This window comes from Hemiscyllium ocellatum, chromosome 4, assembly GCF_020745735.1.
Source record: "Hemiscyllium ocellatum isolate sHemOce1 chromosome 4, sHemOce1.pat.X.cur, whole genome shotgun sequence".
Lineage (NCBI taxonomy): Eukaryota > Metazoa > Chordata > Chondrichthyes > Orectolobiformes > Hemiscylliidae > Hemiscyllium > Hemiscyllium ocellatum.
Genome location: NC_083404.1, coordinates 39,198,538 through 39,226,222, shown reverse-complemented (window position 1 = coordinate 39,226,222; position 27,685 = coordinate 39,198,538). Strand labels below are relative to the sequence as shown.

At 42.4% G+C, this 27,685-nt stretch overlaps 1 protein-coding gene across 1 annotated transcript in view; it reads left to right on the top strand.

The window, feature by feature from the left end:
• The window catches only part of LOC132815185 (fibrocystin-L-like), a 213,570-nt gene that overhangs the window by 126,552 nt on the left and 59,333 nt on the right, over positions 1-27,685 (top strand). Inside the window, 7 exon segments of the mRNA XM_060824000.1 lie at positions 4,956-5,982; positions 12,476-12,667; positions 18,404-18,555; positions 19,968-20,192; positions 21,512-21,720; positions 22,178-22,266; positions 24,947-25,098. Coding sequence (XP_060679983.1) covers positions 4,956-5,982; positions 12,476-12,667; positions 18,404-18,555; positions 19,968-20,192; positions 21,512-21,720; positions 22,178-22,266; positions 24,947-25,098 — 2,046 coding nt within the window.

The window sequence follows — 27,685 nt, the reverse complement described above, 5'->3', positions numbered from 1 at the left end:
TTAATTACAATACAGTATCTGATACTCACACTCACAATCAGCTATCATTCATGATAACCCTCCATTAACAATCAAAATCATGTACATGATCTTTCTGCTTGGAATTTGTAGATTAGACTCCTTGCCTTACAAAAATACAGCAATAAACTTTGGAAACAAATTTAACAAATCATATTTCTCCAAGTGACTGAATTCATGTCTTAACTTCTGAGTATCACATGAGTTCAGTGCATCACAGTCCAATATCGGCCATAAGCGGTCTTGTTGACCATCACAGTTACTTTTTAATCCCTCGGTCTGTTTCCCACAATTCTGAACCCAACTTCCAATGCTGGAGGCCTCAGAATGTGCAGCATACCTTTCATCCAGCTGGGTCCTTGGAGTGCAGGACTTCTGGGGTAAGCCAAACTGCACCTCTTCTTTATTGCATTGAACACACTGAAGAGCTTTTTTTTAAGATTAGATTAGATTACTTACAGTGTGGAAACAGGCCCTTCGGCCCAACAAGTCCACACCGACCCGCCGAAGCGCAACCCATCCATACCCCTGCATTTTACCCCTTACCTAACACTACGGGCAAGTTAGCATGGCCAATTGACCTGACCCGCACATCTTTGGACTGTGGGAGGAAACCGGAGCACCCGGAGGAAACCCACACAGACACGGGGAGAACATGCAAACTCCACACAGTCAGTTGCCTGAGTCGGGAATTGAACCCGGGTCTCAGGCGCTGTGAGGCAGCAGTGCCAACCACTGTGCCACCGTGCCGCCCAGCTGTGGGACATTTAAACAGGTTTTGCAAAAAAAATAAATCAGGAGCAGCAGTAAGCCATTCGTACCATCGGTATTGCTGTGCCACTCACAGAGATTATGAGTGACCTAATTACTCCGTATTCCTGACTACTTATGGCTTTTCAACCCATCCTTTTATCAAGAATTTCTTTTCATTACTTTTGTGTTAGAAATATTCACAGACTCTGTTCCTATGACTTTGTGAGGAAGAGAGTTTTAAAGATTCTGGGAGAAAACATTTCTTCACTCCTCTGTCTTGAATGGCCCGCCCCCAATTTTAAGTAGTGACTCCCTGTTCTAGGTTTTCTGACGAATGGAAACAGCCTTTACACTCCCCCTTATCAAGGAAATTCTGCATTTCCATAAGGACCTTCACCAACTGTTGGGGATAAAGCCTTCTGTCTGGATACTTCACTCCATGGTATGGGAATTGCTCTGCCCAGGAGCCGAGGAAACTGCAAAAAGTGAACACATACTAGATCATTATGCAAGCCAACCTTTCATCCAATGACTCCATTTCATTTTAGTTGAAAGGAAACCAACATCATTACAATCCCTTCCAACCTCTTCCGTCAAGCTTAAACACACGTATCGATAAGTTCAAGAACAGCTTCTTCCCTGCTGTTATTAGACTTCTGAATAAACCTCTGTAATTTCAAATCTAATGTTAATCTTGCTTTATATACTCCTTCTTTGCAGCCATAACTTTGTATTCCTCACTCTGTTCAATCACCCTGTGATTTTTATTTTGTGATCTACTGTACTGCAAGCAAAACGAAACTTTTCATTGCACTTAAGTACGCGTGACAATAATAAATCAAATCAAAAATCTTAGCAAGTTCTGACAGAGTATTGTTGAAAATGTGTTGCTGGTTAAAGCACAGCAGGTCAAGCAGCATCCAAGGAATAGGAAATTCGACGTTTCGGGCATAAGCCCTTCATCCTGATGAAGGGCTTATGCCCAAAACGTCGAATTTCCTATTCCTTGGATGCTGCCTGACCTGCTGTGCTTTAACCAGCAACACATTTTCAACTGTGATCTCCAGCATCTGCAGATCTCATTTTTTATCTGACAGAGTATTGTCAGTTTCTGTCAAGCCACCTCTTCTGCTTCGAAACTTCAGTCTCAATTGATGGAAAGCTATGTTTGGAATATGACTTCATAATGTGCCTTTACTATTCTATCAGGCAATATCTTGAAAGTCTCCGTCACCAAAGAACCAGCAATGTGCAGCAATGAGGCCCATCACTGAGCTTTCTGCATCACCAAAGGCCTATCCAGGAACAACCACAGCTGTCAGCATAGGCTTCAAAGTTCTCCATTCACACTGGCAGACCTGCCATCATGTATCCAATCAGATGAACCCCAGTCCTCAAAGTGTAGACATATCAGCTCCAGGAAATATAATGACATAATCTTCAATATCTCTGTTTACTTCAGTTATGTTCCTTATGGATGTCACAGTCAAGAACAACCCTCACAGTCATACATTCAAATTTAAAACACTTTGACAAGACATTAATGAAGCCTTCTTATTACTGAAACGAAAACAGAAATTACTGGAAAAGCTAAGCAGGTCTGGCAACATCAGTAGTGAGAAATCAGAATTAATAGTTTGGGTCGAGTGATCTTTCTTCAGAACTGATAGTAGCTAGGAGCCAGCTTTTGTACAGAAGCTGGGGTGAAAGAACAGGGGAGAGTAAAAGGTAGATGGAGATAGAGCCCAAAGAGAAAGAAAAACACTTGGACAAACAAGGGGGTAGTTAAAGTCAATTTGGAGGAATGAATCACTGCTAATGGGGATTATTAGTGACTGACAACGGTTTGTGTGTCGTGGCAACCAATGTGAGGATAAAGCCTGGTGTGTGGGAGGGGGGAAAGCATGGGGAGTGCGGCTCAAGCCCTAGGATTGTTGAACTCGATATGAAGTCCAGAAGACAGCAGGGATCCCAAGCAGAAAATGAGACACTGATCTTCCAGCATGTGCTGAGCTTCTCCAGATCACTGCAGTAAGCCTGAAATGAAGATGTGGGCCAGAGAACATGGTGGTATGTTGAAGTGGCAAGTGACTGGAAGCTCGGTCATTTTTGTGGGCAGAATGTAGGTGTGTAGGTGTTTGACGATAGTCACCTGGTCTGTGCTTCATTTCCCCGATGTAAAGGAGACCACATTGTGAGCAGCGAATACTGTAGATTCAATTGACTGAAGTGCAAGCAAAGTGCTGCTTCGCCTAGAAGGTATGTTCCTAATGAAGAGCTTGTGCTCAAACTCCAGCGCGTCTCCTCCACATCCTGCACCTCTGCCCTTGAACCTCATCCCTCCGATTGCAAAAAGGGCAGAACGCCCCTTGTCCACACCTTCCACCCTACCAACATCCAGATACAACGCATCATCCTCTGCCATTTCCATCACTTACAAACAGACCTCACCACCAGAGGTATATTTCCCTCCCCACCCCTATCTGCATTCTGCAGAGACCATTCCCTCTGCAACTCCCTTGTTAGGTCCACATCACCCCCGCCACCAACACAGCCTCCACTCCCAGCACCTTCCCTTGCCATTGCAAAAGGTTTAAAACCTGCACCCACACCTCCCCTCTCACCTCCATCTAAGGCTCCAAAGGATCTTTCCACATCCGACAGAGATTTTCTTGCACTTCCATACATGTCATCTACTGTGTCTGTTGCTCTTGATGTGGTCTCCTCTACATTGGGGATACAGGACACCAACTGGCAGAACATTTCTGGGACATAAACTCTAAAAACCTCACCGCCCCATGGCCAAATACTTCAACAGCCCCTCCCACTCTGCCAAGGACATGCATGTCCTGGGTCTCTTCCACTGCCAAATTCTAACCACCTGACACCTCGAGGAAGAATGCCTTACCTTCCACCTTGGGACCCTCCAACCACATGGAATCAATATCAATTTCACTAGTTTCCTCATCTCCCCTCCCCCCACCTTATCTCAGATCCCACCCTCCAACTTGGCACGACCCTCTTGAATTGTCCTACCTGTCCATCTTCCTTCCCACCTATCTGCTCCACTCTCCACTCTGGTCTATCACCTTCATCTACCTACGCATTCCAGCCACCTTCCCTCTAGCCCCACCCTCTCCCATTTATCTCTCAGCTCCCTTGGCACCCCCCCACCCCCCTCCCACACACACCTCCAAAACCTGACGAAGATCTTATGCTCGAAACTTTGGCACTCCTGTTCCTCGGATGCAGCCTTTTCCAGCACAACACTTTTTGACTCTGATCTCCAGAATCTACAGTCCTCACTTTCTCCATATTTGGTGCCTTGGATGGTGAGGAGACAGGAAGTAAACGGCAAATATTACACCTCCTGCAATTGCAAGGGAAGGTGCTGTGAGACCATAGGAATGTGTTGAAAGTGGAGGAGGAGTGGACAATGGAGTCCTAAAGGGCACAAGCTTCCTTGAAGAAAGCTGACAAGGGAAGGTGCGGCATTTCGCCAGAGGTAACAGAAATTGTGGCTAATGTTCTTCTGGATGACAATGCTGGTGAGATGGCAGGTACACACAAAAGGACCCTTACATTCTTGTGAGAGGGAAGAGACAGGGTGCTAGGGAATCCTCAGCTGAAGGAGAAGGTGGACATTTCAGAGGCCCCCTTATCAAAGTTGGCATCTTCAGAGCAGAAGCAAGCGAGGTGGAGTAACTGGGTGAATGGAATAGAATCTTAACAGAGGGAGTGGTGGAGGTGGGTACAATTACAACATTTGAGAAGCATCTGGACAGGTATATGTATAGGAATGGTTTAGAGGGATATGGGCAAAATGCTGGCAAATGGGACTAGGTCAGATTGGGATGTCTGATCAGCACAGAAAAGTTGGAGAGAAGGGTGAGTTTCTGTGCTGTATGACTCTATGATGACCAAGTTAATACTCCCATCTGTTTGACCATGTTATGAATTCTCTGGTGTTTCTGGCCAAGAGCAGGGATGACACAAAATCTGAATTTGCCATGTTAAAGGGACTATAGAGACATGTTACTGTTTATAAACATGTTACTGAAATATAAAGAGTTTTCATTTCAATAGTGCCATTCACAACCTCTCAATGTTTCAATGTTGCTAGAAAAATGCAAAAGTGTCTTGCCTTTTTCTCTAATGACTTTTTTCTTTTTTCTTTTTCCCAGATATATCATGCGGGACAAGCCTTCCGTTTGGGACGCTACCCAATCCACTGGCACCTTATGGGAGACCTGAGATATAAGTCATATGTGCGAGGCTGTGCGATACACCAAACATTTAACAGGGCTGTGACTATCCATGGTACACACCACCTCCTGGTGGAGGGCAACGTGGCCTACAACATCATGGGAGGAGCGTTCTTCATTGAGGATGGCATTGAACAAGGCAATGTGCTGCAGTACAACCTGGCAGTCATGGTGCGGCAAAGCACCAGCCTCCTGAATGATGACCTCACCCCTGCAGCATTCTGGGTGACCAATCCCTCGAACATGATCAGACATAACGCTGCTGCAGGGGGTACACACTTTGGCTTCTGGTACCGTCTCCTGGAGCACCCTGATGGACCTTCCTACACACCTGATGTCTGCCCACGCAACCTACCCCTCGGTCAGTTCTTAAACAACACTGCGCATTCCCAGGGTTGGTACGGACTGTGGATTTTCGAAGCTTATCACCCACAGAAAGGGGGTCAGTGCAACTCACCAATCGCAGAACCAGCCAGATTTGATTCACTGATCTCATGGAACTGTCAGAGAGGGGCAGAGTGGGTGGGAGGTGGTGCTCTCCAATTCCATAACTTTGTGATGGTCAACAATGAGAAGGCTGGCATAGATATCAAAGACATCAAGCACTCCTATGTAAATGAATGGGGAGAGGCCATGGGAGCAATGATCAAGAATGCGACAATTGTAGGTCACACTGAGGAACTTGATTTTAACGCCAAGTGCACCAGCAAAGGCATTGCTCTGCCACTTTCTGAAGGGTTGATGGTGTCCACAATAAAGTTGGTAAACTTTGACCAGCCAAACTGCACAGCAATAGCCCTGACTGAGCTGATAAACTTTGAACCCATACAACATCGTGGTTGGAACGTGAGATTCAGTGACGTTCAGTATTTTAACACAACCACCAAGGGCGCCTTCTTCTCTGAGAACGATATTGTCCTACATGATCTGGATGGATCTCTCACAGGTGAGCTGAAGAGATTTGGGACATGGAAGGACACTAACTAATGTTTAAGCTGGGCCATGGCCCGATTATAGCTGAAAATGTGTTGCTGGTTAAAGCACAGCAGGTCAGGCAGCATCCAAGGAACAGGAAATTCGACGTTTCGGGTCAGAGCCCTTCATCAGGAAATCAGGCTCTGGCCCGACATGTCGAATTTCCTGTTCCTTGGATGCTGCCTGACCTGCTGTGCTTTAACCAGCAACACACTTTCAGCTCTGATCTCCAGCATCTGCAGACCTCACTTTTTACTCATGGCCCGATTATAAACAATCTGGGTCCTGTTTGTCAATTTTGCCCCATTAATTCTTGGGGGAATATTGAGGAGGTGGTAGGTGACATACCACATTTCCATATTTAAACCCTTTACTCCAAAGGTCACATTGGAAAGAGGCAGCATTGGTGGAACTACGACAGATTTACACTACAGAAACAGGCCATTTGGTCCATTTGACCTATGGTAGAGTTTATGTTGCTCATGAGTCTTCTCACATTCCTGTGCATCTCAGCCAAGTAGCATATCAATCGAATGCTCTCTCCTTTGTGTTTAAGTGTAGTGTATCTACGCTATTTAACTCAACAACTTCAGGTTTAACAAATTACATATTTTCACATTCAAAGGATAAGAAGGTTTCTTCTGAATTTCTTATTGGATTTATTAATCATTGTCTCATGTTTATGACCTTTAGTTCTAGCCTCAGCCATGAGTAGAAAAATCTTTACTATAGCTAGCCTATCAAGTATGTGAATAGGAAAGGTTTGGAGGGAAATGGACCCGGAGCAGGCTGATGAGGCTAGTTTAGTTTGGGATTATGTTCGGCTGGACTAGTCGCACTGTAGGAGCTGTTTCCACACTGGATGACTCTATAAGCCTATGACTTTGAAAACCTCTATCAGCCACCTCCAGTTTTCTGTTTTCTTGATGAAATTTCCTCAGCTTTACTCATTGTTGTAACTTCCTATTCATTGAATCCCAACAGTGCAGATAGAGGCTATTTGGCCGATTGAATTTGCACTGACCCTCTAAGGAGCATCGTATGCCGGCCCATCCCCTGGCCCCTGTAAACCCCAGCCCCAAATTTAGAATGGCCAATCCACCTTACCTGCATATCTTTGGACTGTGGGAGGAAATTGGAGCACCCAGTGGAAACCCACACAGACACGGGGAGAATGTGCAAACTCAACATAAGTACTTACCTGAAGTTAGAATCGAAAATCCAGGTCCCAGGCAATTGGCTCTGTCAACCAAACTACGTCATTGCTTTTAAATAATTTAAATTTAAATAATTGTACGAATATGTAAAATGTCAGAGGGTGAGTTTTGGTAGTGAGGTGTTGGAACATCAAGGAGTGAGTGAGGTCTGCACTTTCAGAGGGACAGAACTGAGGGAGCACAAACTTATCAGATGGTCACTACTGTCAGAGAGTCAAGATTCAGGGAGCACTGCTCTGTCAGGCAGTCAGTACTGAGGGAGTGCTGCACTCTTAGATGGTCTGCACTGTGGCAATGTTGTGCTGTCAGAAGGGTCAGTACTGAGTGAGTGCTGCACTGTAAGAGGGGTTAGTTTTGAGGGAGTGCTGCACTATCAGAGGATCAGTACTGAGGGGCTGCTGCACTGTCAGAGGGGCCAGTACTGAGAGAGTGCTACGCTATCAGGGTTAGTACTGAGGTAGTGCTTTGCTGTCAGATGGGTCAGTGCCAAGAGAGTGGCACACATTCAAAGGATCAGTCTCAGGGAGTGCAGCACTGTCAGAGGGTCACTGCTGAAGGAGTGCAGCACTGTCAAAGGGGTCAGTATTGAGCAGGTGCTGAATTGTCAGAGGGGTCAGCACTAAGAGAGTGCTGCACTGTCAGAGGGGTCAGTATTGAGTGAGTGGTGCACTGTCAGAGGGGTCAGTACTTAGAGAGGGACATCCTGTCAGGAGGTTACCACTGAGGGAATGCTACACTGTCAGATGGTCAGTACTAGAGGAATGCTGCACTGTCGGAAGGAGATTCCTAAGGAAGTACAGGACTATCAGAAGGTCAGTACTGAGGGAGTGCTGCATTATCCATTCAACCATTGCCATCAAACCAGGGCATCAACCTAATGAAGTGTCAACCTAATGAAGCCATCCAACAAGATTACTTGCATGCCAAATAACATAAGGAACAAGTGACAAACAGAGCTAAACAACCCCACAATCAACTGATCAGATATAAGCTCTGCAGTCCTACCATTCACTATCTGTGTCCTTCAGTGTTCGAGGAATCACAAATGGTCCTGAATATTGTGTAATTATTGGCAAACCTCCCACTTTGGACCTTAAGATAGAGGGAAGATCATTGATGAAGCAGTTGAAGATGGTTGGGCCTAACACACGACCCTGATGAGCTCCTGCAGGGATATTCACATCCTGAATGGTAGTGGATGATTAAAAAACTCACTGGAGGAGGAAGCTCCAGAAATATCCCCATCCTCAATGATGGAAGAACACAGCACATCGGTGCAAAAGAGAAGACTGAAGCTTTGCAGCCATCTTCAGCCAGAAGTGCTGAGTGGATGACCCATTTCGGCCTTCTCCAGTGGCCCTCAGCATTACAAATACCAGCCTTCAGCCAATTTGATTCACTCCACGTGATATCAAGAAACTGGATGCTGAAGACTATGGGCCCTAATAATAGTCTGGCAATAGCACTGAAAACTTGTGCTCCAGAACTTGCCATTTCCTTAGCCAAGCTGTTCCAATACAGTTACAACACCCGCATGTACCCAACAATATGGAAAATTACTTAAGAATGTCCTGTACATAAAGAGCAGGACAAGTCCAAACTGGCCAATTACCACCCCACAAGTCTACTGTTGATCATCAGTAAAGTGATGGAAGGTGTCATCGACAGTGTTACCAAGCAGCACCTGCTCAGCAAAAACTTGCTCAGTTTGGATTCTGCCAGCTCAGCTCCTGACCATGTTACAGCCTTGGTTCACTTATGCACAATTCATATGCTGAATTCCAGAGGTGAGATGAGAGTGACAGTCCTTGACATCAAGACTGCATTCAACTGAGTGTGGTATTAAGGAGCCCAAGCAAAACTGGAATCAATGGGTATCAGGGAGCAAACTCCTGATACATAGGAAAATTGTTGTGGTTGTTGGAGGTCAGTCATCTCAACTCCAGGACATCCCTGCAGGAGCTTATCAGGGTAGTGTGTTAGGCCCAACCATCTTCAACTGCTTCATCAATGATCTTCCCTCTATCCTAAGGTCCAAAGTAGGAGGTTTGCCCATAATTACATAATATTCAGGATCATTTGTGACTCCTTGAACACTGAAGTAATCTGTGTCCAAATGCAACAAGATCAGGAAAATATCCAGGCTTGGGCTGAGAAGTGACAAATAATATTTCTGTCACAGATATGCTAGACTAATAAGAGACAATCCAATCACTGCCACTTGATATTTTCAATGGTGTTTCCATCACTGAATCCTCCACTACCAACATCCTGAGAGTTATCATTGATCTCAAACTCAACTGGACTCACCACATAAATACAAGAGCAGGTCAAAGGCTAGGAATCCTGCAGCAAGTAACTTACCTCTTGACTCTTGAAAGCCTGTCCACCATCTACTAGACGCAAGTCAGGAGTGTGATGGAAAGCTGCAAATGATAGACAAAGCAAGGCTGTTACACATCCTATGGATCTGATCATAGCTCTGCAGTCCTGTGTCTCCAGTTGTGAATGATGGTAAACAATTAAACAACTCTGGAGGAGTAATCTCCACAAACATACCCCATTCTCAATGACAGATGAATCACGCTCATCAGTGCAAAAGATGTGGCTGAAGCATTTGCAACCATCTTCAGCTAGCCATGCCAAGTGAATGATCCATTTCATTCCCCTCTGCAGATCCACAATATTAGAGACACCAGTCTTCAAATGAGTCAGTTCATTCCATGTGATATTAAGAAACATGTTCCCTCTAAGCTTTTGCTGTGGAACTTGCTGCACTCTTAGCCAAACTTTTCCAGTTCAGCTACAACACAGGCATCTCTCCAACAATGTTGGCCTGTGCACAAAAAGCAGGACAGATCCAACCTGGCTGATTACTGTTCCTTCAGTCTATTCTCACTCTTCAGTAAAGTGCTATGAAGCAATTCTAAAAAGGTTTTATACTGGACTCAACATTAACGCTGTTTCTTTCTCCACAGATGCTGCCAGACCTGCTGAGTTTCTCAAATAGTTCCTGTTTTTATTTCAGATTTTCCCCCTTGCTTTTATTTGAGTGCTCTCAAACAACACATGCTCAGCCATAAGCTGCTCGCTGACACTGAGTGTGTGATTTAGGCAGAAGTGGGTACTATGGATGCTGGAGATTAGAGTCAAGTTCAGAGTGGTGCTGGAAAAGCACAGAAGGTCAGGCAGCATCCAAGGAGCAGGAAAATCAATGTTTTGGGCAAAAGCCCCTCATCAGGAATTAAGCTGAGAGCCTTGGGGATGGAAAGATAAATGGGAGGGGGGGTGGGGCTGGGGAGAAGGTAGCTGAGAGTGCTATAGGTGGATGGAGATGGGGATAAGGTGATAGGTCAGAGAGGAGGGTGGAGTGGATAGGTGGGAAGAAGGTTTTCAGTGGGACAGGTCATGAGGACGGTGCTGAGCTGGAAGGTTGGAATTGGGGTAAGGTTGAGGGAGGAGAAATGGTGAAACTGGTGAATTCCATGGGGTTGAAGGGACCCGAGGTGGAAGATGAGGCGTTCTTCCTCCAGCCGTTGGGTGTTGAGGGTGTGGTGATGCACATTGAAGTCATGGGGTCGAAGGGTCACGAGGCGAAAGATGAGTACGTGATCTGCCAAGGCCACAGCTCCTGACCTCATTACAGCCTTGGTTCAAAATTAGGCTAAAGAGCTGAATCCCAGAGGTGAGATGCAAGTGACTGCCCTTGACATCAAGTCGTCATTTGTTATCAAGTGTGATGTTAAGGGGCCTAGCAAAACTGAAGTCAGTGGGAATCAGGGGAAAACTCTTGGCTGACTCAGAATAATGTCATTGTTAGTGGTCAATAAACTCAATTCTAGGATATCTCTGCAGGAGTTCCTCAGGGTAGTGCCCTAGGTCCAACATCTTCAATTGCTTCATCAGGATCTTCCCTCCATAAGGTCAAAAATGGGGATCATTGCTGATGATTGTACAATCTTCTGTACCATCCATGACTCTTCAGATACTGAAGGAATCTACACTCAAAATGCAGCAAGACCTGCAATTACCTGGTTTGGACTGACAACTAGCAAGTAACATTTGTGCCACACAAGTGCCAGGCAATGACCATCTCCAATGAGATAAGCTAATCATTGCTTTTGACATTCAATATTGCTACCATCATTGAATCCCCATTAGCAATGTCCTGAGTGGTTACAATTGATTAGAAGCTGACTGGGCTGGGAATATAAATATAGTGACTACACAAACAGACCAGAAACTAGGAGTCCTGCAAAAACATAACTCACCTCCTGACTCCCCAAACCCTGCCCACCATCTACAAGGCACAAGTTTGGAGTGTGATAGAATACACCTCACTTGCCTGGATCAGTGTAGCTCCACTAACACCCAAGTTTGACACCATCCAAAACAAAGCAACCTGATTGATTGGCACTACACCCAGTAACACTCAGTTTTTCCACCAATAACACTCAGAAACCACAGTGCATAACCATCCGCAGATGCACTGCAGAAATTTACCAGTATTCTTCAGACAGCACTTTCCAAACATATGACCAATGCCATGTGAAGGATAAGGATAGCAAACACATTTGCAAGTTCCCCTCCAAGCCACTCGCTATCCTGACTTAGAATTACATCACCATTGCTTCACTGTTACAGGATCAAAATCCTGGAGCTCCCTACCTATCAGCATCCTGGGGTTTAACCACATCACATTTCAAGAAGGCAACTCACTACCACCTGCTCCAGGGCAATTAGGAACTGACAATTATTGCTGATCTGGCTAGCGACACCCATACCTCGTGAATGAATTAGGCAAATCTAAACAAGTTAACCAAGAAATTCTTGTATTTCAATGTCACCTTTCTCAATTTCAGAACAATCCAGAGAGCTTTACAACCAGCAACACACTTTTGGAATGTAGTCACCGTTGTAGCATAGGAAACACACCAGCCAATTAAGTACAACTTAGTGACAATGACTAAAGTAGTCAGTTTATTTTTGTTTACTGTGGGATAAACATTGGCCAGGAAACTTGGGGTTAACTTCCTGCTCTTCCTCCAAACAGTTGACGCAGAATAATTTATATCTGCCTGAAGGGTATACTTATTGGTTGATGATTTAGCAAATACTGTGCATAGCTCTTCAGCTTTAATTGTTTTCTGCTCTAAAGAGAAATGTAGAGAGAGAGGATCTTCATGCAGGCTGCTAAATTAGCTTAGACTGTATCAGACTGATGCACAATTCAACTCTCTTTCACAGGTATCCCTGGTAACAAGGTGCTTCCGTACAGCTCACTTTTGGATCCGGCTCGATGTCACCCATCAGCAGAGTGGAGCCATGTGTACCCCGCTGTTGTGTGCGATGCCACCGTTACCATCCATCGCTTGGTTTTGTTTGAGCCTTTACCACTTGCATTGAAATGGAAGGAACTCATCCTGTCAAATTCTCACGGTGTGTACTTGTTCTGCTCTTGGTCTCTCCAGGTAGAAATCACTAGGTCACCTTGGCCTGTTGCAGCTGACCATTAGAATTACTCCAGTTGATAGTAGGTCACAGCAGGAGACACCAGGGCAGCTGATCAAAAGCTCAGTTGAAGAGATAGATTTTCAGGAGCATCTCAAAGGAGGAGAAAGCAAGGAGCAGAAGGAGGACATCTATGAGAGTGATGGAAATTTGGGATAAATACCTTGGCGGAGGAGACAGAGCTCAGCTGATTGGGGTGTTTGACAGGCAGGGGAAAATCTTTGGAAGGATTTGAACGTGTGGATAAGAATGTTAACTAGTCTTATCTCCTATGCTCGTTCAATTCTTCATTGCTGTATATAGTGATGTTCATGAACAAGTTCAAAGGTGTCTTTGTAAGTCCTGTTGGTGCATACATTTCTGGGAAACTCTGTCAACTATACATGTTCCTGATGCAGGTTGTATTTGAAAACTCAGGATTAGTTTTCAACATAAATATATTCAGCTGAAACCTGGGCATACGTAGTCAGGCTAAAAGCATTGAGCAAAAGCATGGAACACAAATGTTGTAAAACTGATGGAGTTAAGAGGAATGCAAGGACACACTACATCAGTGAGACATAGACTTAGTGTGTCATTGGGAACTTGGTTTACATGGGAATTTTGGTAAAGAGAGAAATTGGTGCATTTTTTTCCTACCTTTTCTCAGCTTCTCATTAATACCAGAAATAGAAGAAAACCTGGAGGTAGCAGTGAGAGTTTGGAAAATTGAGGTGGGTAGGTGAAGGATAATAGTGAGACTGAGGATTCAGTGAATTTCAAAGAACATTGAAGTGTGACATGGTGGTGAAGGGGGTCAGCAAAGGATTGGTTGATGAGTATGTTCTCTTATATTCACTTATCTACACTAGGGCATTTCACTCAGGGTGACTATCATGTTAATTGACGTAAGAATGTAACCAAATGCATGACTGGAGGCATTAATTCAAATCTGTTCATTAAACGCAATGGGAATGACAAGCTCCTTGATGTGTTTTTTTTGGGAACCCTCCAACTCAGCACCACCCTCTTGAACTGTACTACCCGTCCATCTTCCTACCTACCTATCCATTCCACTCTCTGCTCCAACCTATCATCATCAACCACCACCTTCATCTACCTATCGCATTCCCAGCTTCCTCACCCCCCCTAGCCCCACTCCCCACCCATTGATGTCTCAGCCTCCTTGCCCACCCACCAATTCCTAATGATGACCTTCTGCTCAAGACATCAACTGTTCTGCTCCTTGGTTGCTGCCTGACCAGCTGTGCTTTTCCAGCGCCACACTTTTTGACTCTGATCTCCAGCATCTGCAGTCCTCACTTTCTTCTTTAAACTACATAGTCAAGTGAGATATCACTTGATGGCATGTATGCTAAAATTAAGAGAGAGGTCAAGGCCGTAGAGCAGGATTACAACATAGCGTATGATAACCAGAGTGTGACATGACAGGACAGAGTAAGTAAACTTAAGAATGTTTCAGAGGATAAGGTTGGAGTTTCAGTCTTTGTATAAAGTAAGAATGAAAGGCATTGCAACAGAGTACTCACAGCATTCATAACAAAGAGTAGAATATACATTTATGACCTGATAGCCACTCAGACTAATCTAAATTTTGTTACAACTTGATTAGGAGAGGTGAACCGGCTCCACTCCTTTCAATCTCCCTGATTTTGTTGAAAAATCTTTTCAATTAATATTCATGTTCATTTTATCACCTTTCTCCAATTAAAATGTAGTTAACTACTTTTTACTGCAAGCCCACATTCTCCGTGGGTTTCCTCCGGGTGCTCCAGTTTCCTCCCACTGTCCAAAAATGTTCATGTTAGGTGAATTGGCCATGTTAAATTGCCCGTAGTGTTAGGTAAAGGGGTGAAATGTAGGGGATTGGGTCTGGGTTGGTTGCGCTTCGGCGAGTCGGTGTGGACTTGTTTCCACACTGTAAATAATCTAATCTAATCTAATCTACTAAGAGTCAATCACAATTTTTTTGTCAGTAAAAGAAACAGCAGTCTTATTACCTGCTGAACACAAGCAAAATAATCAAGACATGATGTCAAACATTGATTCTGCATTGCCATCACTTGGGCTGTCACATACACTGTCACAGGTACCACTGTTAAAATGAGGTCAAGTACAATATTAATGAAGATAAAAGGATATTAAGTTTGAGAGACCTTTGGGTGTCTTTGAGGTGTAAGATTTTAAACTGAGACCAAGGTTGGTCAGTTGTTTTCCTGGAGATGGTCAGCTGTAATAAGTATTGAAGTCGGCTTTTAAGCTCTCAGTTCTCTGATGCTTCTTCCCAGTCAGTGCTTCAAGAAGTCACAACTTTCTGGAGAGAAAGACCTTCTGATCCTGTAATCAAGTTCTGCTTTATAATTTCTATTTCCTGCTGGTCTGCCACAGAGCTCTTTGAAAGCCAATTGATTGTTTATTTGGATCTGACCAAGTTTCTGTATCTGGGCAAGATGTCATTGCTAACTCAAGAAGTCTCTAATTTTGCAATAAATGAGGACTTTTTTAACACCTCTCAATCTGATTTTGTTGCTTTGGGAAAAATGTTAATTTAATTCATACTATGTTTTAAATAATGCATATTGGCTTCGAAAATCTGGATGGATCAGATAATCACATCAGCCATTTTAAGACAGTATTTTTGATCCTTTTGAATAATATTAGTATTAAATCATCGTGACAATATTTCAAACTATTTGACATTTCAGAAGGACAGGAAGTTAGGAAAAGTTGGTGGAAAAGATGGTTTGTGAGTTAAGGATGATATTCGTACAGTAATAAGAGATTGCCTTAATTCAGAGGATCAAGAGGTCCAATCAGTTAAAGTAAAGAATAAGCAGAGATAAGAAGTGATTTCTGGGAATACTTTTTGGTCCCCATCACAATTACAGCACTGTCGGTCAGAATATACCAGAAGAAATAATAAGGATTCAAAGAAAAGTATAACAATAATTGTATGTGTATAAACTTGGATTGGTTGAATCAGATTAACAAAGGTAACCTAGAAGTTGATCATTTTATTGATATCAAATATGGATTTTATTGAATAATAATTCTAGTTCCAACCAGGCAGCAGGCTATTTTAAACATGACATGTGCAATAAGTCAAGGTTAATTGATGACCACATAACAATTGAGCCTGTGGGCAACATAATGATAACATGACAGAATTTCATAATCACTTTGAGGCAGTGAAGTATGACTCTTAAATTTGCTTTTGAATCTGTTTCCTAGATTGCTGAAATCTACTTTCAGGATTCAAACTCCTTTTATATCTAAACAAAAAAAAAACAAAAGGACTGTGGATGTTGGAAATCTGAAACAAAGAAATTGCTGGAAAATCTCAGCAGGTCTGGCAGCACCTGTGGAGAGAAATCAAAGTTAATGTTTCAAGTCCAGCCTCTTGTTCTTCTTCAGAATGCTTCCCTTCATATCTAAGTCATGACATGGAGCAAGACCAGCAACATGGGCCGTTGCCTTTGGCTGTTCATCCTCTCCCACTAGAATGATTAGCAGCCATTCCATGACATCCTTCACCTTGATACCAGGGAGGAAGCGTACAATGCTGGAGTCATATGTATTGCTGCAGTAACACCGAACCAATGAATCCCCTACTTCTGCCGTTCTTGCCATCTTCTCATGTACAGCTAAGCCACTCTTGGTACTCATGTAGCTGTGGCTTCACTCCTCCAAGGAAGCTATATCCCCATCAGTGTCCAAAGCAGAAAACTGATTAGTGAGCAGGGTTATGGGGGATTTCTACATTATCTGCTGCTTCTCTTGGACTACCTTTCTACCTCCCTGCTCCAAGTCTGCAGTATGTGAAAATTTGACTGTGCTATCCACATAACTCTGTGCCTTGCAAATGTGCCACAGTGTCTCTAATCATTGCTCACTCTCTGAAACACAGAGCTGAAGTTTCTGCAATTCGCTGACACTTTTTGCATATGCGATTAGCTAAGTGACCAGCAGCATCCACAACTTCCTGCTATTATAGGACATTTATTCCATGTGACCAGATTAGTACTGATTAAATTTAACACAGAATAAATATCTTTCACTATGTGCGATAAATCATGCACATTTTTACCAATACAAAAACAACTTGCAATTACTAATAAATCAGAAGCGTTTAAAAAGAGAATGAGCTAAATACTCACTCATCAATTATTTCCCTTTCCTGTGACTGAGTCTATTTTTTCCCGAATGCAGTCAATCAACAGACAGCAAGGGTCTTACTGACCCTTGTGCTACTTTAGGTGTTCAGTAGGTCTCTCCCCCCTCAGCAGATCCAGTTTCACTGAGTTCCAAGGTTGAAGAGTTTTTATTATGAGAAAAAATGGAGTAAGTTGGACTTGACCAACTGGGGTTTAAAAATGGCAAGGTAATATAATTGAATCATATAATGTCCTGAAGGCGCTTGACACATATGATGCTGAGAGCATTTTCCCTTTTGTCAGAGCTGACAATAAGGGGTCTCAGTTTAAAAATTAGGAGTATCCCATTTAAATAAGGAATAATCTTTTTTTCTCAGAGGGTACAATGTCTGTAAAATTCTCTTCCCCAGTGAGCAGTGAAGTCTGCATCATTGAATGTATTCAAGGTTGAATTAGAAAGATTTTTGATTATCAGAGGAGTTGAAGATTATTAGGGTAGACAGAAGTTGAGGCCATGATCAGATCAGCCATGATATTATCAAATGGTCAAGCAGGCTTGAGGGGCAGAATGGTCCACTGCAAATTCATTGTGTTTTAAAGAAGCTATAAAAAAGGCAAAGAAACATATTTGTAATGATATTGACTGATGTGTTTCTTTCTAAATGTATTTTGTTTAAAGTCTTATTTAAGATATAAATTTCACGTACTACTACTTCCTAAAAGAAAACATTAGGTATATTAAAAAAAGTAAGGAGGCTCGAGATTAGATTAGATTCCTTGCAGTGTGGAAACAGGCCCTTCGGCCCAACAAGTCCACACTGACCCTCCGAAGAGCAACCCACCTAGATGCATTCCCCTACGTTTACCCCTTCACCTAACACCATGGGCAATTTAGCGTGGCCAATTTGCCTAACCCACACATCTTTAGACTGTGGGAGGAAACCGGAGCACTCGGAGGAAACCCACGTAGACACGGAGAGAATGTGCAAACTCCACACAGACAGTTGCCCGAGGCAGGAATTGAATCCAGGTCTCTGGTGCTGTGAGGCAGCAGTGCTAACCACTGAAGTAAAATGAAGTGAAGACAGGCAGCATCTGGGGAGCATCTTCAGCAGGAGTCATGTCAGACAATGTTAATTCTTTTTCACTCTCCACACATTCTGATGGACCTGTTAGGTTTGTCCAGTACTCAGTTTTTATTCTAGTGTTTTAGTTGGCTCATGAACATATTTTGGCAAACAACTGTTTATGCTGAAAATCCTTGTTATAAAACCTTTCTCAGGTGAGCACACTCTTAAATGTTACCAAATTTTGATCTCAAGAAGTAAGGTTTGTAAACATGAAACATTTAAGATTTTGATTAGTATGTGTGTATTCAAAATATGTTATATATACTGCTTAGAGACTTTGAGTGGAAAATCCTTTCACTCTGGAATGATCAAATGTGGAACTCTTTTATGTTTTATTCAAATGAATGAAATTGCTGACTTTGTTTCTGTTCTTGATGTAGGAACCAGTATCATCCCATATATGCCCACTTGTGGCACATATAGGTGTGGTTGGATGGCTCTTTTCCCAAATGATGAGATCTTAAATTGGCACTTTAAGGATATGGATCATATCACCAACATCTCTTACAAAGCCATATTCCATCACTTCAAGGTATTTGTGAGCCTTATTTAGAGGAGAGTGTAACAACAGGTTGAATACTGCTGCATTACTTACTCATGGACATTGCTATGTATTTTGAAAACTACAATTCTTGTCCTCAGTTTCAGATCAAAAATTGACCTCTCACTCTTGCTTTGGCAGAAATCTCCTCCACCTTCACAACTTTTCAATATCCACAATCTTCTAGTTTTGCATCCTATCCCTATTCAAGTTCCATCACACTATCACTAGTGGCCATGCCTTCAGCTTCCTGTACTTGATAACTTGGAATTCCCACCATGAACATCTCCACCATTCTCACCTCCTTTAAAACCTTTCTTGAAATTTTACATTTTGATAAAGTGTTTGGTAACCTGTCCTAATATTGCTGCTTCAATACTAAGTATGAGTTGAGACCGGTTTTAGCACTCTTGCCAATGGATCTGTAAATAGAGAGTTTACCACTCCAATAAGTTGCTCCAGGCTTGGTTCTGTTGCCATGGTCAGAACTTTGGACCCTATGGTCTCTGTCAAATATTGGTTTATTAATGGAGGAGTATGTGGCTCGTGAGGTGAGAAGAGGTAGCAATTCACAAATGAGCAAATACAGACCACCGACCATATTCCAGTAATCTCAATGGATCAAATTCATTAAAGGATGATGTCTAAAGTCATTGATTAGGGATCCTAGGTGAACAACCAGCAAGGAGTCCACTGATAATGAGGAGCCCTCTCACTGACCTTGCAAACATTGATAGAGCTTTTGCTGCAGATTGAATTACCTTAGTCACTCCTATAGTCTTTTGCCATTTATTTGGTGGTGGAGAGAAGCCAATAAGGGCTATCAAATTATTATTTTGGTTTACCAACATGCTTCATTGAATGATTTTAAACAGCATTTTTAATAAATTTGGACCCATTTCATAATTGTCAATTTAAATGTGCAAGTGAAGAGCTGAGGCTCTTAATCTGGGCTGGTAATTGAACAGAAGGGTGATGGAGAATGGTTGGATAACTTATGTTGTTCAGCAGGTTCTAAGCCAGGAGTTTTAAAGATGCCTTATGTACAGGAGAGGAGAAGGAAGGCAGGGAGCAGAATGAAGAGAGGCGTTTTCAGCAGGAGGAGATGGGAGAAGGAGACTTGGGGAATAGAAGAGTGATGTAGATAGCAGAAAGGAGACAAGAGGTGAGGGAAAGAGTGATGTGTGCAAGTTAAGGAGAAGAGAGAAAGAAAAGAGGAGTACAGGATAGGAAAGGCAAAGAATATGGAAGATAAGAGAGAACCATAGTGGGCTAAAGGGAAGAAGACAGGGCCGAGAGGAGCAAGTAGAGGAGCAGTTCTGCTGCTTTGAAACCTTGGGAAAGAATGTTCATTTTACAGTTTGGGGTAGTTGGTAATGTTTCAGTTTTGTTTCTTTTTTTAGGACAATAATTCTATTGTACTGATCCACAAATTCATCCATCAACCAGACTATTTCAAGATCATGAATCCAGTTCGGAATAATTCACTCCAACCTCTCAGTTGGGCCAGCAACCAGAATGGCGATTGGTACTTCGACCAGGAGAATTTGACCCTGTATTATCTGAGTAAGGTTATGAACATTGACTTCACTTTACAAGCAAACTCACAGGCTGTCAGGAATCTTGCCGTGGGTGTGGGTGAACTGATATTTTCATGGTGGGGAGGGGGTTAAGTCTGGATTCTAGGTGTGGGTGATTTTGAATCCTGGAGTTAGGGGAGCACGAAACTCCCAGGGATGAATGGACTACATGAGGACGATTTGGGGCCGTGCCAGGAATATTGGCCCAGCTATTCCAATAGTCAGAGAGTTATTCAAGCTGCAGAGTGTGGAGTTGTGTGCTAGAATCGTGCAGAACTTCAAAGGCAGCTGACTCCACCAGAATTAGCCATGAAATTTAATTTTCTAGTGAGCAGCTCCTCTGCATTTGGAACTCTTTGAAAGAGTCTGTTAAAATTGAAGAATTTGCAAGGTTCTGACTCTGTTTAGCTTTGGAAAAGTTTGGAAAACTAAAATCCTCCCCGACTCACCATTAATCCTAAAACCACACTTCCCTCAACCCTTACATTCTGCAGATCCTTGGAATTCCACCCCCAGTAGAACAGTGCCCTGACTCAACTCTCACTGAACTCAATACTCTCATTGCTCCCCACTTTGGCTCCTTTCCTAGCAGCATCCTCACCTTGCTTCCTCCACCTCTGGATCCACAGTTTCCCCTACCTGCCCAATGCCTCTGTTCCCTGAGACCACTGATTTATCAGACCCAAAACTCTTTGCTGCTGGCATTTACTCCACTAATCCAGACTCAAGGCCTCTAGCCACCACCAAGGTGCTCCCTCACCTCCAAACGATCCAACACACCATCTCATTGCAGCCTGACCTTCAGGACGCCAACTGCACCCGTGTTACCCATGACCTATTCATTACTTACCTGCACGCTACCACTCAGCACCCTAACCAACTGGCATCCTAAGTCCACATTTTCCTTACATACTGACCTTTTCACAGTGTCTGGCTGTGCTTCTGGATGTTTAAATCAGAGAACACAGCTCACTGTAAACTAGAGTTTCTGACCATCATCAGGATATCTGGGTCAGTGTCTTGGAAATGACTTTTTAATCTATTTAAAAGAGACAATTTGCTTGCAAAAGCTAAATTATTTTAAATAATGTTCCCATTTTCTGATAATGGGTATATTTTCCAAAAGGAACATTACGCTTTGTTCCTTATTCTGGATTTACATTTGTGCTGTGTAAATACATGGTACCCACACAGTACCTGGGGATGTTCAGTACTTGTACAGCTTTCCACATTCAAATCCACTTAAAATACTCAAAGGAGAGATCACAATTCCAGAATTATGTTTCAAAACTTTCTATTTTGAAAGTCACAAGAAATGCCATTTGTTTTGTCTTAGCCTGTCTGTTGTTCCCTTTATATTGCTGCAGAGTGGCATGTTATTAAAATATTACCAGCTCCTGATATCATTCAATAACATTTCAGTTTCAGGAAGGGGAGTTTCAGAGCGACACAGCTTTCACTCAAACCTCGACCCAACAATGGTTGACATCGATGTTCAGTTTCAAGTATTTCGCTGCTTTTACAAGAACTGTGAGCCACCTTCCAGAGACTCAGAGATCAATGCCTCTAATTATGTGTAAGACGTTACATGGGGTAAAACTAGTGAGGATAGAGGGGAGATGATTAATATTCAAACAAATCTCTCACGTGGTTGTTGCAGTTGATTCACAGAATCTTAGAGCACATGTAGCCATTGTACTAGCTTTTTTCAAGAGCTATCTCATTAATCCCACTCTTTTGGTTCTTCCTGCAAACAGTTCCCCTTTTTTAATATTTATCAAATTCTCAGCAGAAAATCAGAACTGAATTTGCTTCCCCCACCCTGTCAACTAATATGTTCCAAATCATAACCACTCACTGTTTTAAAACATTTTTCATCTCTCCTCTGGTTATTTTACCAATTGCTTTTGAACCATCTTTCTTGACTTGGAAACTTTAAATACTTTATGCGCCTAATTTCAATTATTTTGCATTTAATCAACACCAGTTAGGGACAGGAAACTTTGTCATTCTCAAAAATGTTTTCTTTCCAGAACTTGGTCGAACTCATCATTCTGGGAATCAAGGCCAGAATCCAATTACACTGTTCCCACTGAAGGCAGCAGCGTGGTGATCGAACAAGGTACAGAGTGATGACAAAACCAACCAGTTCCCTAATCGCAGGGTACAGTCCCTAATGCATAAATCACAAAAAACTAGCATTCAAATTCACTGAGTAATAAGGAAGGCAAATGGAATGGTGGCTTTTTTTCCAAGGAAATGGAGTATAAAAATAGGGGAGTTTATTAAAAACTATACAGGGCACCAGTCAGACTGCAAGCTGGAATATGACCAGTTTTGGTCCCCTTATCTAACGAAAGACACATTGACATTGGGGACAGTCCAGACAAGGTTCACTAGTTGATCCTGGGCCTGTAAGAATTTTCTTATGAGGAGAGGTTCAATAGGTTGGGCATGTACTCATCGGAGTTCAGAAGAATATGAGGAGACCTTATTGAAATGTATGAGAATCTTAGGGAGGGCTTAACAGGGTGATGTTGAAAGATTGTTTCTCCACTGTGGGAGAGTCTTACGGGTCAAAATGTGTGGCACTGGAAAAGTACAGCCGGTCAGGCACCATCTGAGGAGCAGGAGAGTCGACGTTTCGAGCATAACCTCTTCATCAGGTCTATAGCACCAGAGGATATAATTTCGGAGTAAGGAATTATCCATTTAAGATTTAGAGGAGGAGGAATTTCTTCTCTTGAAAGTAGCGAGTCTCTGAAATTCTTGACTGTGGAGCTTGTAGAGGCTGGCTCATTAAGTATATTCAGCACTGAAATAGACATTTAATCAATAAGGCAATCAAAATTTATGGAGAAATGTAGAAAAGTGATCTCATTGAATGGCCTCCTTCGTTCCTATGCATTAAGATCTAAACCAATGTCCCCAATCCCAGAGTACACTCCTTAAACCATAGAAGTACAGAAACATAGAAACTAGGAGTGGGAATACACTACTCAACCCATCAAGACTAGTATATCTTTCAACATGATCATGGCTGTTAGACTATCAACACCATACTCCCAGTCTCGTCCAAAACTCCCATTACTTTAGCTTCTAGAAATTGATCCATTTATTTTATAAATGCAACTTGGTGACTTTGGTGCACAGTTTTCTGTGATTGGAAATTCCATCAGTTCAACATTTCTGAGTGAAGAAATTTCTCCTATCTCAGTCCGAAATGGTCTACCACACATCCTGACATTATAATCCTTTCTCTGGATCACCCAGCCAGGAGAGACAACATCCCTGCATCCAGTCTGTTCTGCCCTGACGGAATTTTATATATTTCAATTAGATCCCATCTCAATCTTCGAGTAAAAAGTGAGGTCTGCAGATGGTGGAGATCAGAGCTGAAAATGTGTTGCTGGTTAAAACACAGCAGGTCAGGCAGCATCCAAGGAACAGGAAATTTGACGTTTCGGGCCAGAGCCCTTTACGTCGAATTTCCTGTTCCTTGGGTGCTGCCTGACCTGCTGCGCTTTAACCAGCAACACATTTTCAGCCCATCTCAATCTTCTAAACTTCAGTAAATACAGGAACAGTCAACCTGCTCTCTCTGCATACAACAAAGCAATTCCAGAGAACACTCCCTAAATCAATTTTCTTCATGCCAAAGTACACTGCTTAAACTAATTTCCCTAAATTCAGTTTACACTCCCTAGAGCAAGGTCATTACAATACACTCTCTAAATCAATTTCCCTAATCATAGGGACACTGGAAACTCTATGAATCCCAAGTAGCAATGATTTCTAGTTATGTTAAGATGTTCCAAAGAGAGTTTCTTGCTGATCAGATGAGCAGACAAATAAAGAAAAGATCTGAACGTGAAACACTTTGGGTCAGTTCTACTCAAACTTTGTGGCCAAATGTACATTCTGTGTCAGGAAAGATGTTTAATTTGAATGAATTTTGCAAACTATTTCCAAATCTCATCAGATGAAAGGGCAGTGCCATCAAGACTCTCAATAGCAAATAGCAATAGCAAACCTGAATTTGTGTCTTGCCTTTTCTGACTTCACAGAATCCTAAAGTGTTTTTCAGTCAATAAAGCGCAGCCGCGGTTGAAATCTAAGGAAAGCAGCAACCCAAGTTGCACATCCCATAAACGGCAAAATGATAATAAATAGGCATTCCATTTTATTAGTTTGTTTAAAGCATAGCTATTGACCAAGATACCAGGGACAACTCTGCTGCTCTTCAAATTGAATATATTGTGATGACCTGAGGGAGCAGACAAGCTTTCCGCATCATATCTTGTCCAAAAACACCCACTCTGACAGTGAGGCACCTGTCAGTGAAACACTGGGAGTGTTGTCCTGGATTATACGCTCATGTCTCTGAAGTGGACCTTGAATCTGTGATTTTCTGACAAAACATGTGTTGTGTCATCCATTGGTCCATGCCATATACTTGAAGATTTAAAATGGTGATGTATTCCAGAGGGGGCAGAGCAAACAAGCAATAACCAGTCCTGCCAAAGATTCTCCAAATTTAGTCAGAATGGCTATCTCCACTTCCCACCAGAGTGCCACAGTGCCATTCCAAAATGCTACTGTTTAGCAAAGAGAATGCTCTTGTTATACCAATTACTGGAATGATCTCCTCCAGCAAGGTATGTTCATGGTGTCCTCATTTGCATTTGGGTCAGGGTCAAGGTTGCAGGAAAATAGTCTGAGTTTTGGGGAGTTTTGACAACAAGCTAAAAGATGGCAAATTAAATACTAATTATTCATGTTTTAATAAATTATTCCTGCAGGAATATGGATAGTGGTGGATAGCCCAATTCCTCCACTCTATAATCTTACCATCCTTGGTACCTTAGAAATTAGGGATGACAACTTAAAGTCATTTAATCGTTCATCATCCTACACAAGAATCGTCCTGAATGCAACATACATTTCAATTCAGGTAAATTGCTCTTACAGTTAAAACTTTACATTTGATTCAGGGCAGTTATCAGAGTTTGAAGACAGAGCTGGCTAAAGTGAACTGGGATATTAACTTAAAGGATAGGCTAATGGAGATGTAGTAATAGACATTGAAAGACATATTTCATGACACTCAGCAGTGGAAAGAAAATGTCTTATCGAAGGGCTTACCCACAGGTAACTAAGGAAGTTTTTGAAAAATCAAATTAAAATAAAAATTAGACAATTCCACAAAGATTTGTACTAATTTGGAACATTGGACAGAATATTAAAAAAAAACAAAGAATGACTTCAAAAATTAGGCAGGAATTACGGTACGGAAAAAAAGCAGGCTAGAAAGTTAAAAATAGGTATTAAGAGGGCTTGCAGATATTTATATAGGAAAAGAGTTAACTGAAGGGAGCTTTAGTCCTGTAGACAGTGAACCTGGGGAGTAGAAGAATAAGGAACTAGATAAATTGAACAGATATTTTGCATCAGTCTTCCTTGGAGAGGATACAGGTAATATCCCAGCAATAATCAGGAGGTGAAGGGGAGGGAGAAACTAAAACAGTCCCCAGGAAAAGGGACTGAAAAAGACATTAACAATTTAAGGATATAATGGACTTCATTCTGGGGTTTTAAAGGTACTGCAATGAGGCTCACAGAACCAATCAGGCTCACTGGCTTTTGATGTTTGAGGACCACGTCTGTATTCATTAGTATGACTGAATACCTTTGAAGACCCCAGGCTGGTCGAAAAGGGTGCAGCTGAAAATGTGTTGCTGGTTAAAGCACAGCAAGTTAGGCAGCATCCAAGGAATAGGAAATTCGACGTTTCGGGCATAAGCCCTTCATCAGGTGAAGGGCTTATGCCCGAAACGTCGAATTTCCTATTCCTTGGATGCTGCCTAACCTGCTGTGCTTTAACCAGCAACACATTTTCAGCTGTGATCTCCAGCATCTGCAGACCTCATTTTTTACCCGAAAAGGGTGCAAGCTTGTTTAACAAAATCACAAACCCAACTATAGTAGGAGGCGTGTAATTGGTGGGGGAGGCATGTAATTGGTGGGGAAGGCATGTAATTGGTGGGGGAGGCGTGTAACTGGTGGGGAAGGCATGTAATTGGTGGGGAAGGCATGTAATTGGTGGGGAAGGCATCTTTCTCCAAGTTCTGGTGACTGCAAACCTCTTCACTAACTTGGCTGCTTTATAACCAAACCATTTCTTTGCAAAAATGCTACTCTCTCCATGTCATTTCTGCCAGTTTCTGCTTGTAAACCATTGGCAAGCTCTTTTATGATTTCAGTTTTTCTGATTTTTGGGCAAAATTCTAATTCCAAATAGTCCCAAAATGTATTAACTGTTCAATCTTTTAAATCTTCAAAAGGAACTCCCCCAATTCTCCTAGGAACGTGTTGGCATCAGATACAAACGCCTCTCTACTGCAGCAGTGCAAACTCAAAAAAGTCATTGGCAGATTTTTCGAAATTGGTTTCAAAGTGACAATTTAGCTAGTGTAATATTTTCATTTCATCTATGGGTTCACATTGTGTACTTGAGGTCCCAGTTTGTTATATCCAGATCCAGATAAAATTCCCGAAACTTCTGATAATTCCAGCTGTATACTTGAATTGTCATGTGCCTGGTTGAGGAGGAATGAACTATGTCCCCTTTTTTTGTCACCCAACTGCTCAGTTGGTCAGAACCACGTTTGTTTATCACGTTTGTTCACCCCTCCCTTAATAGTTACCTGTCTCCTAGACCAAATAAGTTCATGTTTCAAAAGGAGCCAGGCTTTCTTGACTTGACTTGATTAAGAGAGTTTATTAGTTACTGAGCACACGCAGAAATAGTAATACAACACATATACATAAGAAAAGAAATAAGACGTGAGTCCAAAAGGAAAAGTTAAAAACAATATATGGGTCAATCTCTGAGTCACTTATAAAGGTAGGTAGGAGATGCCGTGGCCATTACATTAGATACTACTGGTGATGTTGGTGTATTATTCTTGATGTTCGTAGTTGAAGAGTCAGTTGTAGGATGGCTTAGAGGGCTCTTTGGTCCTGGTTTCTTTCAACGATGGCTATCTAGCAGTGCTCAAAATCCTTCTAGTCTCATTTTCTTTTGACTGGCTTGCTGGTAAGCTGGCTTCTCACAGTCAGGGTGAGAGTGTCTTTTTTCTTTCTTTATCTTTGTTGGAAAAGTGTAATGACTGCTTTCAAAGCAGTGACTTTTCCAGTACACTAGTCCACACACTAGGAGGCCAGGATGCTAACACGCACAGATCAGGGTTAAAACTCATTTTTAATCCCTGTCCCTGTGGGTTCTTGAAAGGGGAAACATAAAAGACTACTTGACTTCTTTAACATCATGGATGTGACATTCTGTAATTTGTCTCTGTACGGGCAGCCACTGGATTCACATCAGCAGTTATTGAGACCACATCTTCACTTTGTTCAGAACTAAAAATTGAAATGGAATGGACTTTTTTTTATTATTTGTTTTGTGGGATGTGGGTGTTGCTGACTGGCCAGCATTTATGGCCTGCTCCAGTTGCCCTTGAGAAGGTGGTGGTGAGCTG